Here is an 18,457-nt window from a genome sequence, read left to right as displayed (position 1 = left end):
AAGATGTTTGCAGTTAGTACAGTGGACATTAATGGACCCTGAAACAAAGGAGAGAGAGATTAATAGTAACTAATGCTAACTTTTAGCTTAAATTGTGTTTTATGAGTGTTTGATGCACGAATTCGTTCAAATAGGGAAAGATTATGAAGTTAGCAGCGGACACAAGTTATCGAATCAAAGGTACAAGAATGATCATAGCTTTTATACCTAATACACCTGCGTCGGCGAGCAGTCTTTAATAATTTGTATTTGGATGTTTGAAAGAAGAAGTTGACTTTTCCGAATTCTTTTTAAGAAGAAAGAGGGATTTACGGGGAGCACGCGAATGCAGCAGGGGTAACGTTAGTAGTTATTTTGCATTCCAAAATGACGGACCCGACAACGTCGCCAGAGGACCACTGGAAAGTAAGTAACTGATGTTAGTTTATCTCAACTTTTTTTGCTGAAGTGATTCATACGTCTGCCATGTGTCAGCAGTGATACGCGTCAAACACTGTTTTGCCTAAAAGTTGAAGTTTTGCAAATTCTATGAGGAAGCAGGTCTTTGTTAGCTTGGCAGCTAACGTTAGCTAGGTGACGTTTGCTAACGCCATAAAGCTATAACGTTAGCGGTTAGCTTGTTAAGTAAACAAGGGGGCAACTTATGTTCCTTTTGTAGAATTAACATGTGCTTAAAATAGATTTGCACCCACTTGAAATAACAGTGTCATGCAGTGTGAAAGTGAAGTGCAGACTTGCTGAAGAATTGAATTTATTTCAACACCTGAATGGTGCGGTAAACCTACCATTAGTAAGCTTGCAAATTCATTGTTATTTGCAGCCCCACCACAAACATATTCTGCCTGCGGAAAACACTGGTCTAACCTCAGAAAATTGTCCGATTTTAACCAGGAAGTTACTTGGTTCATTTTCTCTTGTCAGAAGTATTGACCGAAGCTTGTTCAGGACGGCGTATAATCATTAGTCAAATTTAGCTAAGGATTCATGTCGTGTCTGATGATAATCTAGGTGCCAATGTAGAGAAGCAGCTATTTCCCACTTAGCTGTAGTCGTGGTAATTAACACGTTCGTAATGTGATGTCTTTAAAACAAGATGTTGTCAGGGACCCCTTAACACAGTTGTCGACGAACTTATAAACATATTAAACTCTTGTAGAGGACAGCCTCTGATACTAGGTTTTAGTAAGGGATCCTCTTTTCGTATGATTCTGTTGCCGGTAGAGCTCGCGAAACCTTAGAAAAGTCGTTGTCAAACACTGTAAACGTTCAAGATTTAGTGTTGAAAATGAACATGTATTTCAGTGATTTGTCCTCAGGAATCATTAAAAAAAATGGACCCGATTTAGGGAACCACAAATTAAGGAAACCATTGTGTTGTTGTGTCCTAGATCAAACAATGGTTCTGGGATTGAGGTCGTAATTTGGTGCAGCTGTTTACCCTCCTGCATGCTTAAATTTGACAAATCAGGGCAATGCTCAGTGGGGGTTGAGACTGTCTTTCAGGCAGGCTAGCTATTGGTCTATTGTCAATGTATTTTTGGGAGCGTTTTGCCCTTGCTATTCCAGCCTCTAAGCCTCTATTTTCTCCCTTTTCCATCTTCTGTTGTCTGGTGATGGCTCGGCAGACAGACGGTGCTTTCAGCGACAGTGGCTTTGACCCCAGTGAGTATTCAGTCAGTTCATATCCTGTTGTTGTCATATCATCTGATATTTAGGCAATGTGATGGTGACCTTGTGTTTCTGGTCTCTGAAATATGCATGTCAGTCTGATTCTGGTCTCACGGTGAAAGATCTTTGATGTCAGCTGTCTTGCTCTGTAGGTTTCTTTGCTGAAACTGCCAGAAAGGGTTCAGTTGTGTCCAGGGCCAACAGCATCGGCTCGACAAGTGCCTCTTCAGTACCAAATACAGGTATTAGGTTTGTAACGGAGCGGATCTGACATTGTTGACAGTTCGAAGAGAGAATTTGTGCCACATGTGGACTGTGACATGAATGTTTGCTTCATTGACTGTGTCTCACTTTGAATGACTCATTCCCTGAAATACAGATTGTAGTCTAAATTTTGTCAGTATTGTAAAATTGTATTTCCAATAATAAAAGGCCTTTCATTCAAAGTAAAAGCTCATCGTTAAGCTGAGGCAGAGCCTGCTTTCCTTCATTTTACTTCCTGCTTCTTACGAAAGGGCAAACCCTTCTTGCTACTTAGATCACAGGGCGTATAGTTTTAATGGGATATAAAAGGACAGCAATTTTAGAGAGCTTTAAAATCCAGTTAGAGGAGTATATACTGTTTAATTATATATTTAATAAACTGCAGTGTGTGCAGAACAGTGTTCCAGCTTCATGGCTTTTGTTCAGACTGTCAGCAGGGTTTTATGAGTTGCCTCTGTTGAATAATGTCTTGCATAGTCAAATTTAAAGTGCATTACAGTGATCGATAGAATTTGATTGAAGCATGAATCAGCTTCTCTGAATCCTGTTGAGAACAAAAGTGATCCAACATTGGCTAAACTTCTACGAAAGGAAAAAAAAAAAAAACAGAACTTAAGACAGAAAAAGACTCAGGATTTATGCCAGGATTATACATTTTGAATAAATCTATAAATTCACAATCTGTAGGCAAACTAAAGTCTAAATCCAGTCTGAGAAAAATCCAGTCTTGTTTGTCAAGTTTTACTTAACAACAAAATAATTCATTTTGCATTTGTCAGCTTGCCAGCCCGCATGCTTCTTAATGTAAGTGTTAATACGTTCTTGAATAGATGATGAAGACAGCGACTACAGACATGAGACGTCATATAAGGACTCGTATAAAGATCGACGGAGACAAGCGCACACACAGGCTGAGCAGAAGCGTAGAGATGCTATCAAGGTAAGGCTGTGATTTACTGCAGATACATCACCCGCAACCTTCGATTTTCATTTGTTCAGTAATCATTAATGACTTGTTTTTTTCTTACTTTAGAAAGGCTATGATGACCTCCAGTCCATTGTGCCAACCTGCCAGCAGCAGTCTGAATTTGCAGTGGGAGCACAGAAGATCAGCAAGGCTACAGTGCTCCAGAAAAGTAAGATGCGATTTTACTGGAAGATGTAGACTGAAGAAGACTTAAATCTGTGTGAGGAAGTCCCTGACTGATGCATTTCTGTGCTTTTGTTTTTGCAGCAATTGACTACATCCATTTTCTTCATAAAGAAAAGAAGAAGCAAGAGGAGGAAGTTTCTGTGCTGAGGAAAGAAGTAATGGCCCTGAAGATCATGAAAACGTGAGATAACCAACTTTCTTAGCCAATCTTTTTTCTCCTTTATTTGCTCTGCAGTCCCACTTAATGGCAAACTAAAAACCTCTACTTCAACGTAGATTTTAAAAGAAATGCTGATCTTGGAGAAAGAAAACTCTTGAATCAGAAATGCTTTGATTGCTGCCCTTACTCAGCATATAGTAAAGGTTCTAAAATCAGAAAATGGAACAAAATGCCCCCAATTAAAAGCTTTAAATACTGAGTGTATTTTTTGTAATGCCAGTGAACGATGATTGTCTTTCCTATTAGGAACTATGAGCACATAGTGCAGGCCCACCAGAACAACCCACAGCAGGGAGAGGATCAGGTGTCTGACCAGGTGAAGTTCAACATCTTTCAGAGCATCATGGACTCGCTGTTCCAGTCCTTCAGCAATTCTGTTTCAGTCAGCAGCTTCCAAGAACTCTCCGCCTGCGTGTTCAGCTGGATCGAGGAGCACTGCAAGCCACAGGTAAGAGATACTCGTGACACTTTGTGGACAGCAGCATTAAAGATGGTCAGTGTTGCTTTGTTAACGTTGAAATAATTTGAGTTTGTGTGCTTCTTCTGTTCTTTCCCAGACGCTGAGGGAGTTTGTTGTTGGGGTGCTCCGACAGCTCAATGGTCAGCTTTATTGACTGAAACCTCCAAACTGAACTCCCAGAAATTGACTTTGGGCTTGCTCTGGCCTCTCAGGGTGGAGTAAAAACTCCAGTCAGCCTCAGGCCTTCTACAGTATTTACAAACACTTCAGCTCATCAGCGACATCTTGGCTGCAGTTGGATTACTTCAACCCACACGGTGTGCAGAGGTGAAAAGTTGTATTGGATTGAGCATAGTGCTGCGTGGTATGACCAAAAATGTGCATCATGGTATTTTTCAAAATTATACCAGTCTCACGTTTTTTTTTCTTTCATCTGGAAGACAGATGTTTTGACACAGGTATGTCCAGGTGCTCATTTGGGCGCATCTGGGCAGAGTACCGTTGTCTCGTCCAAGCATACAGAGAAACTCCTCTGTTGAAAACACTTTTTCAGCCCTTTTTTGTGTTTGCTATTGTTCTTATCTCTCATAAAAGGACGAAATACAAATAAAACAGTAAAGTAACACCTCGGGCTGGTTAGCAGGGTCCTCTGTGAGTGCTCTGCCCATTCGTGTGTAAATGCGACGGAGCGGTGAAACTAACTGCGCAGTTACACCGGTCAGTAGCTCAGCAACTCATTAGTCAATTTTGATGATCGACACCTCTTTCAACCAGTCAGAGTCAAGAGATTCAAGGGGCAATGCCCAAATTCACAATAGTAACACCAATGACGATCAAGGAGGAAGTAACCCCAGAGATAGTATATCACATGAAGAGCGCTCCCACCACTCTAGAAACCCCCTCCTCTTCATGCAAACAACCAGGACCTTCGTGATTGATCTCAAACTAACAGAGTCACAGGAGGAGAAGTTAGCAGCATTTTTTCAAGCTGGAATAAAACTTTTGACCACAAAACAGCAAACGTAAGACATACATTATGATTTTTTTTTTGCTGTGTGAGTTATGTTTCGTTTGGGTGGCAATGCTTGGTGGAGGCTTTTAGCTGAGTTTCTCCCCGTCATTCTGATATGCTACAGGTTAGGATTGGCGCTTCCTAGCGTGAGCATTGATCATCTGAACCGCGTGCATCTCACGCTGCCCCCTGTCCAGGCAGCGCTCATATTGAACAAGTAGAAGTCGGGGATTGTAACTTGGCTGAAGTATTTTCTGCTCGGTATTTCATACCTGGGATCCACTGTCTGATCATCTGCCTGAAGCTTTCTTTTTCTACAGTGTTAAGCGGGACCATGTCTTTGGTTAGGTGGATGGTGATAGAGTTTGTAATCTCAATCCACCGTTTCTGTTGTAGGGAGTCCCTCCAGCAAATGCGTCTTAAAGTGACATTTGGCTCGATTTTTTTTATTTTTAAAACCAAAAAAACAACAGACACAGCTCCAGCTCCTCTTTTTTGGCACAAGTTCTTATGTGTCATCATGTTCTGCTAGTTCTGCAGCTTCGATTTCGGAACTTTCAATGTCTATCCCATCCATCTTCACCGTAACGTAGCACCAGAGCACTACAGTTCACTCTCACCACGCCTCACACCATGCATGTTTAGAAGCGCAACATTGCAAACGGTCCTGTCTGAAACAGTGTCGCACGGCGCAGCGTTCCAAACGTTGTGTAATCATACACCAGTGTGGCGGTATGTTAAAAATTCACATCATAACAAAAATATACACCGGTATTCGGTGTGAACCGGTATACCGCCCAGCCCTAATGAGCAGATGTTTAAGAAGGATCACTTTCTGACATATCTGAGCCTCTGCTGTATGGATTTCTTACTATTGTTTTGCTAAGAAATACAGGGGAAACAAAAAAGCTCAGAAGTCAAAATAAGAGTTTGCAAATGAATGTATTAGTTAACTGCATCAGGTAGACAAGACGGTGTACTTGTGGTCTGTTTGCAGTAACTGTTGCCCCTGTAGAGTTAAATCAGAACCAAGACTCCTCTTACAGATCGAGTTTTTTATTACTCCTGCAACTTAATAGACACGGAGAAGAGAAAGCACAGTGATGGAAAAACACTTGAGCACACACCTCCCCCTCTGTGACGTCAGGCATAACTTCACAGCCTAATGCTGATCCAAAGGGCTCGGCTCAGCTTCAGTGCACAAACACTGTGAGTCAGCCATACCACTCCTGAACCACAGCAGACAAGGACAGTACTGCAGAGTGACCATCAGTTCCCATGTGCCCCCCCAGGAGAATGCTCTGTGGTGCTTCAGCATTTTATCTGTGATTAAAACAAACTTTTCTACCTGTAGTGGGACAAAACGTTTCCATTAATGCAGCTGTAGGTGTTTGCTGAAATCCCACAGGTGACAGGTGTGCAATACAAACAGCATAAAGGTGTAAGATTTATGACTTTGACAATAATTAAGATACACTGCACATTGTGTTAAATGTTAAATACAGGCAGTTATTCAGTTGCAGTTATACATGTCGTGTTTATTTGGAGATGTTAAATACAAAGTGTTGTGATGAACCTTTCAGGTTGCAGTTTAGTCTTTAAATGAAATGAGTCACTGTACCTCCAGCATGTACAGGTTCCTGCTGAGAACCACAGCCATGCACGGGGAGATTTACAGTCGCTTTACTGAATTTGTTTTTTTTATACTTTGATTTTTAACCAAATGATAAAATGCTAATTTTTATGCTGACTTGTGACAGTTTTGTTTCCAGTACCTGTCATACACATGGCTAATCTGTCTGATGGCAGAGTTGCTTTACTGTTGTTGCTTTAATCACAGGGAAATATTGTCTTGTTGCTTCACGTGTTTCCTTTTGATAGTTCTTTTATAAAAGCCGTCGGCTGTATATCACCATCCAAAGAGTGACGTCAATCTCTGTAAAGAAATATGTTGAGTGTGTGTCCCGTTTAATTTCCCCTAAGTGAAATAAAGTGTGTGAGACAACAGCAGAAAAAGACAAATATAGCCGGGCAGTGGTCCCCATCTGTGCAGCTAATGAACCTGTAAAATCTAATGTTTGAAGATACCTGAGAAACAGAGTTTGCCACTTTTGTTGAAGAAATTCTGTTAGCACATCTGCATCAAACAGTACTGTCATGAACATTTAATGACTTGGCACCAATACGGCGTGAAGAAACAGTACAAAGGATGATGAACAAAGGAGAGGGGAAAATAGGACAACCGCCCCCACAACACCTGAAGGTCATAAATAATAGTCCATGCTTTAAACGCTGCAGTTCTTTTATGTACAGTTTAAAAAAAAAAAGAAAAAGCAAGATGGACTTGAACGTAATAAGAATAACAAAGAATGCACAGCCTTTAAAGCTACAATGAGAAATCCATTCACATTTTCATCACGGGCTCAGGATTAGTTTTATGGCTTTAAAAAGGGGGGAAAAGGGAACCAACACTGCCTCTGAGGTGACGAGCATCCCTCAGTGCTCTTCAAATGACAGCTTTTTTTGAATGAATGAATTTACTTCCAATTACAGAAGTTGCATTTCCATTTAACTTTTATTGTAATGATGTACTATCTGTTCAAAAGAGGGGCTATTTCTAAAGAACGTGCTGTGGCTCAGCCTGCCCTGATGTATCATCTGTATTCAGCACTGCAGAGGTTCACGTTGATGAGGATGAACAAGCGTTTGCATGTTCCTTCAAGTATTTGGAACAACCACCTTACAGTCCTCATCAGTCTCCACTCCAGCTTCATCCTGTGAGGGCGACACCAGTGATATTATTCATTTCTACTGCAGTGCAAAACACGCATAGATGGAGATGAAATTAGATTTTATGAGCTCCTTTCACTCACCAGGAACTCCTTTTTGCTCTTAGGATACCCCTCCAGGATTGCACTGATCATGTCTGAAGCCTGAGAGAAACAAAGTTTAAGATTTTTGTGTCTTTATATGATAGCAATGGATGCCTTTTCAACACGTCTTCCTTGTCTCCCTTTCCATCTACTGCTTGTAATACAATCAATCAACTACTGACTTGCAGCTATATATATAGTATACATTACCAGTCTCTTCCTCTTTTTCCACTCTTTCACGTACAAACTCTGCTCCTTGTAAACCTGTAAATTTAAATATTATGAGCAATGTGATACCATACTGTACAGCAAATGGAAAACAAAACACAACAGTAGTATTTTCACTACATCTCTAAGATGGTCTGCTGCATAAATGCATCACCAACCTTCTCTTTCTCTTCTGGTGTGACGTGATTTGTGGCTGACTTTATCTTCTCCAGACGTGCTCTGTACCCAGAACATTCTGCTTTCAGCTCTTGGATCTCTGACACCATTTCCTCTGTTGTCAGGGAGCTGCTGAGCTCCTTCAGCTCTGTGAGCGGAGATTACCCACAAATGTACACAACACGCCTTTTCAAAGAAATACAGTACGACAAACGCACGGCCCCTTCGGTCTACAGGAGCTTTATGCAAGACAGCAACATCCGGCGGCCTACAGCAGTGCAGACTTCTAATATTTTGGTGCAATGTAAACTTGCAGAGATCAGTAGTGCACTTCACCTGCATCCAGCTGTCTGCAGCTCTGGGTGAGGGACTGCACCTCTGCACTGAGCTCTGAAATCTGACAGTCCATGGCCTTCAGGTCTGCATCGTTCACGTCTTTGAACTGAGCCTGTGGCAGAGATTAGCAGCCATCAGTTTCAACTGAAACATGCTTTCAGCGCCTACATTCCACAGTAACACATTTCAGATGAGCAGACTAACCTGATCAGCAAAATAAATCTTTTGCTTGCCATATACTTTCTCTTTTATCTTCCCCTCCAGCGCCAGCAGCTCCATGGCTTTGACAACTGCCTAGTGAATCAGAAATATGCAATCAGTTGTTACACACACACACACACAACTGCATGTTAAGGATAAGTGTTAGTCTCACTGTTTTGCCCAGTCCATGCTGCTTTTGTAAATTACAGAAGACATCCTGAGCGCTGTAGGGCCGGTTCTTCTCATTCAGATAGGCCAGGATGAGTGCTGCGCCTGTGGGAGACGGCAGGAGAATGTGATCACATGAGCTGACACAAACATTTCTAAACGGTGCTTTAAGATAACATTATACTTGTTATACCACAAACTAAGTAAGAAACAACAGCCAGGTGTACTGTCAAATCTTTTACAGTGCCACAAGGTTAATAGTGCCCTAATATTGTACAATAGCTAAGTGTTATAGTCTTTGTTTACATGTTAGGTCTCAGTGAGCTTAAGACACTTTCATCACTTGTGAACAATGCAGTTATATTATGTGTAACTTAATGTAATACTATGATTCAGAACTAATGAAACGTGTAAATGTCGAGTCGTTAAATTTCGAGTAACGTAAACGTAAAGGTTTGCTAGCCTTGAGGTCAACTAGCTTACCATGCTAGCCATGTAGTTAGCGTTAGTTGTTAGCCTCTTAGCTAAACTTTCTAACTTATCTGTGATATCAAACGAGCCCCGTCGCTCGATACCGCTGTGAGATACGACAGCTAGCTCGCCACATTCAAAAAACCCCGCCCTGACATACAGTTAAACGCTTACCGTTGTCTTTTTTACTCATTTCTAACTTTTCCACTCGTTCGTTAGCTTCCCAAACCGAGTTTCGCGCGAAATGTACGTCATCGAAAAGATCATTTATGCGTCAAGATGCTTCACAGCAGTAGAAATATCTGCTTTACTCTGATACGTGGGTGTGGACAACCCTCGAACATGAGCTTTTCTCCGTTGATTACCTTTCAAAAACTGTGTATCTCTGCACAGTAACAGAAGTTCAACAGATCTGTATTTATTTACCAATAATTGATGACCCCCCCCCCCCTTTTTTTTATACCTCTGGCCCAGTCCTACTTTTTAAAACTTATTTGCAATATTTGACAAAAAGAGAAGAGTGAGACCTCCTTATTTTTGAGTGATCTCAGAAACAGTTAGTTCGGGATCCTGGCCCAAAACATTATGATGCGATACGAAAATGGAGTTCATGTTGGCAATCAAATAAATACAAAATTTACTGGAATTATTTGAAAATAAAATACAAACAAATATAATCTATATAGTAATATACAAAAGACAGATCCTGCATATGGTCTATGCATGTTCTATCTGCCATGAAGAGAATAAATTAAGACATAAATGCTCTAATTAAAGGCAATGTCACACATTACACATGGGTCTACTTTAAGTTTTTATTGATTTATTAACTTTCGAATCATTTTAGAGCACCATCTGATGACTGTACACCTTTCACATGAAATAATACCTGGACAGACTTAATTGCAAACATTTTATTCAATACGATTTGCACATCAAAACATATCAAAACCAGTTACAGAGAAGAAAATACACTAATATGCACATTACATTATCAAACTGACTACAGATCACTCATACTGAGGAACTGACTCTTCATGGAGCAGCAATGAACAACATTCTGGTAAACTGAGGTTGCCAAACAGTTGAGACTAACTTTCGTACAGCCTCAAAATCCCAGCGATTTCCTGTCAGTGCACATTTCTTCTTCATCTCCATGAACGTGGATCCAGCAGTTTTTTTCTATTGTGCTAAATCTTTTGCAGCTATGATTTTCCTCTCAAAATAACACAATTAAAGAGAGCAATGTGTCTTCCTCTATTAAAACCCCCGCATTTTTACACTTTTTGATATATGGATTTTAATAAATCTCAACTTTTGCTCGTTTAAGTTTTAAGTGCCATTTCCACTGTTAAGTTGTGGCATACTGATATGGTTTGTCCATCGAAAGGAAATCAGGCCGACCAGCACGCAAAAGCCACTTTAAATCATTATATACTAACACTTCTTTTTTTTTAAAAAAAGGACAGAAGGATAACTTTCTACCCCCCATTTTCATGTAAACATGTTTCCCCATGAAAATAGTAAAAGATCCATGAATGGAAGAATATTTTTCTCTCTTAAAAAGTTCAGCATGACTGTCAACTACATGAAATACAAAGATGGTAAAAGAAGAAATGTGTTTAAATATAACTTTTGAAAAAGAAAACACACAAAGCTGAGGGCTCATTCAAGGTATTAAACATGGACACAATATGTTATTGAGCTGTATTAAAGGGCAGGAAAATGAAAAATGTCCTAAACTTACTCACACAGGAAAAAGAGGCAAACCTGGAGCACACGCTTATAAATACAATGACCAACAAACATAACATCAAGTGTTCCTCCAGGTCAGGTATTTTAAGACTGAAATGTGACATTCTTGAAAGAAAATAAGCTTCAAAATGTGCATGAAAATGTCTTCATATGTTAAACAGCAGTGGAGTAAAATCATACAGAGAAACAACTGAAACTTCATCATCGAAGAGAATCGCTGTCCAAATCAACGACTGCGGACAAGCGCTCGGAAAACGTTCATTAACGTGTGTAACATTAAATAAATCATCCTCTGGCAGATCGCAGCCACGCTACTTGTGATGGAAAAAAACGATTACTCATAAAACTAAAGGAACTTGAACGTGTAATGTTATTCTATGATGTTGTTATCAAAGCAACATGGCTCAGCTCAACCAACAGGAATGTCATATTTGGTCCCATGTTAAATAGCCCTGTATGTGTCGACCTCCAGGTAGAAAAGATTGTATGGGCACTGCTGTTCTTTGTGCAGTCACCAACCCTTGTAACTTACGGGTGCATAAAACTCCCAAGACTGCAACAAGGCTCAATAATGCTGGTTTATTTCATGTTTGAATGTGTGTTATTTTCACTGTTGTGTTTCCTATTGCTCAGCCTACAAAGTAAAAGTTTTCGGGATGATCGGGGCTTCAAAGTGCGGGAGAAACGACTCTGAAAAGATAGAGAAAATAAAATACTTCACAGTGATAAACTGATGCCAATCAGAAGCGGGACTGCTGGAACCTAAAATCATCTCTGTCACACACACACACACAGACGTACGCTCACACACTCGCACGCATACACACACTTACTTAAACCTTACTGCGGTTTACCCAGCAGGCTAGACAAGAAGTTAGACCCCTGGCTCTCTCCCCGTCTAGTACCCCCTCCTCCTCCGAGGGGATCCAGCTGGTTCAGTTCAGACTGATCCAGCATTTCAAAGTCCTCTCCGTCCAAGTCTGTGTCCAGCTCGGAGCTGGACTGCTTGCGGTAGCTCCGGTGGGCCCCGGCTCTGGGAGGGCCTTCTCTGCGCTGGGTAGCGGGAGGCCGAGGTTGCATCGCCCCCATCAGCGCTGCCTGGATCATGTTGCTGGCGATGACTCCGGCCAAGTCTCCGGTCAAATCAGAGGCACGTGGCAGGCCGCTGAGAGAGAGGTCTGCATCCAGATCCTCCTGGTCTGAGTCCAGATGAGCATCTACATCCAGCACTGAAGCCCTGTGACTCGCTAGGCCAGATGGGCCCAGACTAGGCAGACCTATGCTCGTATCATCGTCATCGTCCATCAGAGTGGCATCAGGGTTTATGGAGGGGAAGTCTGGGAGGTCTTGAGCAAAGGATTCCTCAGCGTCACTGTGTCTGTCAAGATCTGAGCCAAATACGGAAAGAGACACTGTGAGAGACGAGAACACACCAGAAAAGAAAACAAATCTGCAACACGTGCATGCTTACCCTCAGAGCCCTCTGTGAGCGGCGTCTGGCCACGTGATAGGTTAAATGTTCCATTGTCAGTGTAGGACACCTCAGCATCAGAGTGCTCCGAGTCAGTCAGAGCGAGTTCCTTCGCAACAACAGCATCATCAAACTACAAAAGACGGCGGATTGAAAGGTTCAAAGTTGTGTCAAAACCTTTTCAGATAGATAAGATATTATCTCCATGGGGAAATCTGACTTTCACTTCAACAAACTTTCACTATTGCGCTCTGCTAGAAAGTGTCTGCAAACTTTCTCTGTGTAGTTATATTTTCTCTCTGCTCTCAAACCTTCTGCGGCTTCACCACACACACACACACACACACACAGGCAAAAATACAGAGGCACATGATGGGAGCAGCACATCATGTGAAGTTCTTAGCCCCAACAGGATGTGGCTCAGATGTGCTAACGTAACTAACACTGTGCTGAAATACTACAATAAATACACCTGCAGCTTTCATAGCTATATTTTAACTTCTATCTTCCAGACTGAGAGTTTTACTTCAAGTTGCAGCAAGTACTCAACAGTCAATTTCCTCAAAGAATCAACGATTTGGCAAAAGTATTGTTACACCATAAACAGAACAGAGGCATTAACAGCTGTTGCACTCTAAGTAGACAAGCTTAGACATGTCTCTCTACACACATCATCATCATCTGTGTTAATTGTGCACACTGAACAGATGTGAAGTTAACTTTGGATTTAGGGGCCGTAAGTGCAGCACTACTATGTGAGAGCACAATGTGAAGAGAGCCGTTTACACATGGATTTTGTGACTATGGTCCTGATGTCTACTGGACCATAGTCACCTGACATCGATGCCAACAAAATTAGCGACAGATTCATTAAAATATTGGGAGACTTCTGAAGTTAAACAGACTTACAGTTGGGCAGAAAGCAGCCAACTCCTCCTCACTGTCACTGGCTTCACCTGAGGCTGCACCACCAATGGGCCTCCGCAGGACTGCAGAGCAGAACGACAATCGGTTACTAAACTCACTGGGAGATGAGGGAAAACTAATTTTTGCTGTACTACTTACACTGATTATCAATGGGCTTTGACATCATGTATCCATGGCCGCTGAAGTCCAGCCACTGCAGGGCTGGCTCCAGCTTCACGTACACATGCTGAAACCACCTGTGATAGGCTGCCAGAGGGGCCAGGAGAGTAGCCAACACTGGAGGAGAGGAAAAGAGTGCTAGTCATTGTAAAAGATGGAGATTCTGGTGTGGTTGCTTAGGACCGATGATAAGAAAAAAGCTGTGCTTGTTTATGCTCTGTGCAGATTAGCTCCAGTAGAGCTACACACACAGTGAGACAGAGGGAGCAGCAGGGAGTTAACATGTACAGTACAAGCTGCTGTGGATTGTTTCAGACGTCAGCGCCCCCCCCACCCACCAGCCTCTCCAGGCTGCACTGGCTGAAGGTTAGGAGATTAGCTCGCTCTCAGTATGACCGCCTTAGCTTTCTGCTTGGCTCCCTTCACTCCTTCCTTGTGCCTCATCGCGGCTTTAATCACCTCACAGCCCGGGCCGTGGCACTGAGGCCTCGCAGATCTGGTTTCACCACCCATGCATTTTTAATTAGGACCAGTCAGGATGAGTTTCCCTGCCAACACGGTCCTGCTAGGGAACCTGGATCTGTACTTAGAACTGGTTACACCTCTGGGACTCACCAGCAGAGTAGGAGAGCACCAATCCAGGAATGTAGCGTCCAACCACAGCCAAACAGGTGAACACTCCACAGGTCAGGGTGCAAAACTGACACAGAGCAACAGCACACAGGGAATCAAGTCACTACAATTAATCATGATAATCACCATAATTAGAATATGGGATGAATTATGGCGCCTAGTTTGAGAGTAGTGAGACTGAAATGTCACAGACATTAAAAACAGGGATATGGAAAGAAGCTTTCTGGAAATCACATGCATGTATATTTCATACTGTGCATGGTCCTCACCTTGCCAGGGTTACGTCGTTTGTACTGCACCACACGGGATGTGAGGACTGCTGCACTGACCCAGGCCTCAGCCATGTGGTGGCACAGCTCAGGCACACTGAGGATGCCAGGCTGCACCAGACCCCAGCTGGACAAACAGAAAATTATTAACACCTTCATCTGCTTTCTGTTTGTACCTTTATTACTGCTGAATGCTGGCTGGCGGTTACAGTAACAAACCTCTCATTTTCTGCTTCATCCAACTTTCTGACTGTGGAGAGAAAGAAAGTCCATCTGTTTGAGAAACATTACACAACAATGCTACATATGCAGAATGTATAATGTAGAAAGAAGGAGTCCAAATTGTGTTGCACATTCTTCTTAAGCTTGTCTCTACTGCTTGACCTTGTATACTTGGTGTGCAACACACACACACACTCAAACAGGTTTGAGAGATTAACCGTTCAGGTGTAATACAAATCACTTGCAATGTCAAGAGTGTATGGCCGCTGACTGATCCACTCTCACAAATTAGTAGCTGCAATCACTATAAACTGGGGAATGACCTCAGGTATAATTTATGCAACAAAGAAGGAGAAGTCATTCCTGGGGAAAAATAGAGGAAAAGCCCCCATAAAAAGCAACTTGTAGCACCTCTAATCTCCGGCCAGATCTTATTCCTCCAGGTATCAACACAGACAAGCACAGCCAGACCAGAAGCCAGCAGGAACAGCAGGCGCAGCGAGGTCAGGGCGAAGAACCTGGAGGAGAATAAAAACACAGCAGACACATGACCAGACAGTACGTCTAATGCCTGTTACCCCAGGAGAAAATGATAGACAAATAATACAATACAGCAATTTAGTGCAGAATTCATGACACCACAAAACCCCTGAGTCATGATCTACAGTTTCCTTTAGTCAGAACTCAGAAAAGAGAAAGTTCTCCCACCCTTTGGTGTGTGCTACACCCTCGGCTGGTATTTCTGTAATATAAATAGAATGCAGACATGACAAATCAGGCAAGTGTTGTCACAGGTGTTGCTTCAGGTGGTTTCTCTCTCTGAAGGTGTGTTCGCAAACTGATCTCACTTCCCAGGGCCTGAACAATCCCCTAATGTTTCAGATCACGAGACTTCAAAATTTGTTGACCACGACAATGTTACAGGATTCTGCCAATCAGCAGTTAGAGATTAACCTAACAAAGACTTTGTTGGCAGAACGAGGCATATTGGTATTTGGGGTAGCAGTGCAATTAGCAACAACAGTTCTGTTTTCCTTTGGGTGCTTTATGAAGGAAAATCAAGACAACCTCAGGGACCCACAGTCGGGGGGGGGGGGCTCATATTGTCTCCTCACCTCCATGTGACTTGCCATTGTCACTTCATGCATTAGTATAGGTTGTGAATGCATCTCTTGGGGCAGAAACTATCCTGCATCACTGAGTGTGTGCTGAAGCACAAGTAAAAGGGAGACAGGACGAGCAGTCTTGCAAACCCACTGGTCTAATCGAATGAAGGCCGAGTGCCTGAGCTCCAAAAGCAGGTTGGCCAGGCCGGCTTCCCCTGCCTGTGTCCCAGGTCAGTGATTCTTCCCATACAACAACATCAAGGTCGCCTAATTTACCCCAAACTCGCCCCAATCCTACACTTTCTCCTACTGAATTCTTCTGTTCTTCCTTTTCAGTGCTACCTGTTTAACCACTTTGTAAATTTAGGGCTGACCGCATGTTAAAGTCGTAAAACTGAGGCATATAACAATAAACTGACTCGTGCTTTGAATCTGATGCCTTATTTGCTGTACCAAAGCCACGGATACATTAGAGCTGCAAGGAATAATTGATTAGTTGTCCACTATTGAATTTGTAATGATTTCAGCTTTGGAAACATATTTTCTGGTTTCTTCAATCCTCAGTGACAACAACCTGAATATCTTTGGGTTGTCGACATAACGAGTCATTTGAGGATGTCATGTTGGGCTTTGGGAAACACTGATGGACATATTTCACCATTTTTAACATTTTGTAGTCCGAACAACTAATCAACTCATTGAAAAAATAACCAACAGATTAACTGAACATGAAAATAATGGTTTGCTGCAGCCCTGATACAAATAGACACATTTACAACTCAATGACATATAAAGTGCAGATTCAACGTCAGTGTGCAGCCTCCCAAAGTCACAACAACAATGAAGCTGGGAAAATGGATGATCCAGAATACCACACAAACACACAGTTTGGTTAGGAGCAACATGGGAGTGAAGGTAGAGGAGTCTGCAGGGTCTGTCTATAAATAGTACCACTAGCCAGCCATCTGTGGTGTCTTCAATTGACAGGTTGCATTGTGTAAAAGCGCCAGCTGCTTGCAGTCACGCTGGCTTTCCCCAAATGACCAAACAGTCTCTGTATTGTCTGCATGAAGGCTACTTTAACACTGAAACAACCAGACAAAACAGAAGTTTGCCACCCGAGTCTAGGTGACTGAGTTTACCTAACATCAACTGAGACTCACCAGAACACAACGTTGACCACAGTGTAGAGAAGCACACACTGAAAGGGTCTTTCCCAAACGAGGACGGACTGCAGGTAGGTCAGGACGGGCTCGTAGGGCCCCAACCTGGACTGAAGGGCAGCTTTGACAGCCCGTACCTGACCGTCTCTCTCGCTGGAGCAGGGTCGACTTCGAAGGCAGACACTCGTGCCTTGTTTGGCAGAGCAATCCCCCACGGATGCGTCTTCCATCGCCCCAGTGTGCGCCATCTTAGCGTCAAGCGTCGGTAAAGTAAGCCTGCAAAATAAAGACTTGGGTTGAAACAGGTAAACCGCTCGATAAGGGGCACCACAGCGCCACGGAGCAGCTCCGCTCACAACATCGGCCAACTGACCGAACGCAATGCTAACGGAACTAAGCTATCAGCTAGCCACGCCAGATGAATCATCGTGTTAGCGTCTAACAGTAAACATCTGCTCATAACTGATGCAACCATGTTATCAATGACGACGCGAAAATATTTCATTTGACAATAATATGACACTTACTATTTTGTCATTTTTGCGGGAATGTAGCGCTGTCTTCGGAAACTGACAATATGGCGTAACTTGTTTTTCTGAGCCCTCAGCAGCCCAATCACAATCCGCACGAGCCCCTGTGCCGTGCTGCGTTCACTGGAATAGGAATCATTTATTTTATTTACTTTAAAACCACATTGACAAACAAATCAGCAAGCCAACGGGACCTTGACCCATTCACTTCCTCTTTTAGATTTAAATACTTACGTTTCAATTTTCTTGCAGTTTTTTGTTGTTGTTTGTTGTTTATCCTCCATGGTTTTGTATGGTTTTGCACGAAACAAATAAAATTGAAAACTATACATATATTTTTGTTTGAAAGTTCCGTCCTTTTCCAATTTGATGTATCGTTGGTTTATGTGTAATAAGAGAGTGATACGTTACTTTTTATGTATCCTAAATCTGACACGTTCAAATGAAAATTAGAAACACCAGTCATTAAATGCAACAGAGCACTGACTACACAAGGACTTTCATTGAAAGATCGTTAGTGTCTTATTTGAAATGATTGCACACGTATAAGATAGAGAATGTTCACCGGACAGAGTACGTCGTCCTTTCGGTTTGGTAACTGACTTAAAGTTAAGAGAGAGTTGATGTTACGAGTATTTTTTTGAATATATCTACAGTGCCCTCTGGTGGTCACAGTGTATAACCATATCGTATTATAACGTTTTATTTTTAAAGACTTAACCGGAACAAAAAGAACATGCTATTCCGTCTGACTTGACTAATGGGATTTCAATTGTAATGCCTGATTGTGACCACTAGAGGGCAAGAAACTCTTAACTACAAATACTGCACGGGCGATATGTTCATGATTTTTTTGTTGTTTAGACTCTAAACAACATAAAAATCAATATACCCTTAGAAAAAAATTACCTTTCTGTAGAAACAGCATTTGTCAATGTATGTCGCAATCAAAGCAGAAAAACAGCAGAACATAAAACTATTCAGCTCCCTCCAAATCTGGTCCCTTTTATTA

At 42.2% G+C, this 18,457-nt stretch overlaps 3 protein-coding genes across 3 annotated transcripts; 1 reads left to right on the top strand and 2 right to left on the bottom strand.

The window, feature by feature from the left end:
* Window positions 1-306: 306 nt before the first annotated feature.
* mlx (MAX dimerization protein MLX) lies at window positions 307-6,803 on the top strand. Its single transcript, XM_076753451.1, has 8 exons — window positions 307-405; window positions 1,626-1,662; window positions 1,821-1,910; window positions 2,763-2,872; window positions 2,966-3,068; window positions 3,167-3,266; window positions 3,552-3,753; window positions 3,863-6,803. The coding sequence occupies exons 1-8, from the start codon at window positions 367-369 to the stop codon at window positions 3,917-3,919; spliced, it is 738 nt and encodes a 245-aa protein (XP_076609566.1). The 5' UTR covers window positions 307-366; the 3' UTR covers window positions 3,920-6,803.
* psmc3ip (PSMC3 interacting protein) lies at window positions 6,769-9,454 on the bottom strand. Its single transcript, XM_076753452.1, has 8 exons — window positions 9,385-9,454; window positions 8,744-8,844; window positions 8,575-8,664; window positions 8,371-8,482; window positions 8,037-8,182; window positions 7,861-7,914; window positions 7,651-7,710; window positions 6,769-7,552 (listed from the first exon to the last, which is right to left on the bottom strand). The coding sequence occupies exons 1-8, from the start codon at window positions 9,401-9,403 to the stop codon at window positions 7,496-7,498; spliced, it is 639 nt and encodes a 212-aa protein (XP_076609567.1). The 5' UTR covers window positions 9,404-9,454; the 3' UTR covers window positions 6,769-7,495.
* A 655-nt stretch (window positions 9,455-10,109) lies between these two features.
* Window positions 10,110-17,570, bottom strand: retreg3 (reticulophagy regulator family member 3). Its single transcript, XM_076752804.1, has 10 exons — window positions 17,443-17,570; window positions 16,916-17,191; window positions 15,058-15,164; window positions 14,644-14,674; window positions 14,425-14,551; window positions 14,138-14,222; window positions 13,502-13,639; window positions 13,346-13,425; window positions 12,437-12,569; window positions 10,110-12,353 (listed from the first exon to the last, which is right to left on the bottom strand). The coding sequence occupies exons 2-10, from the start codon at window positions 17,161-17,163 to the stop codon at window positions 11,806-11,808; spliced, it is 1,497 nt and encodes a 498-aa protein (XP_076608919.1). The 5' UTR covers window positions 17,164-17,191; window positions 17,443-17,570; the 3' UTR covers window positions 10,110-11,805.
* Window positions 17,571-18,457: the final 887 nt, after the last annotated feature.

The sequence above is a fragment of the Chaetodon auriga genome, chromosome 16 (assembly GCF_051107435.1).
Source record: "Chaetodon auriga isolate fChaAug3 chromosome 16, fChaAug3.hap1, whole genome shotgun sequence".
Classification (NCBI taxonomy): Eukaryota; Metazoa; Chordata; class Actinopteri; order Chaetodontiformes; family Chaetodontidae; genus Chaetodon; species Chaetodon auriga.
The sequence above is the reverse complement of the archived record's forward strand: the minus strand, read 5'-3'. Positions and strand labels throughout refer to the sequence as shown.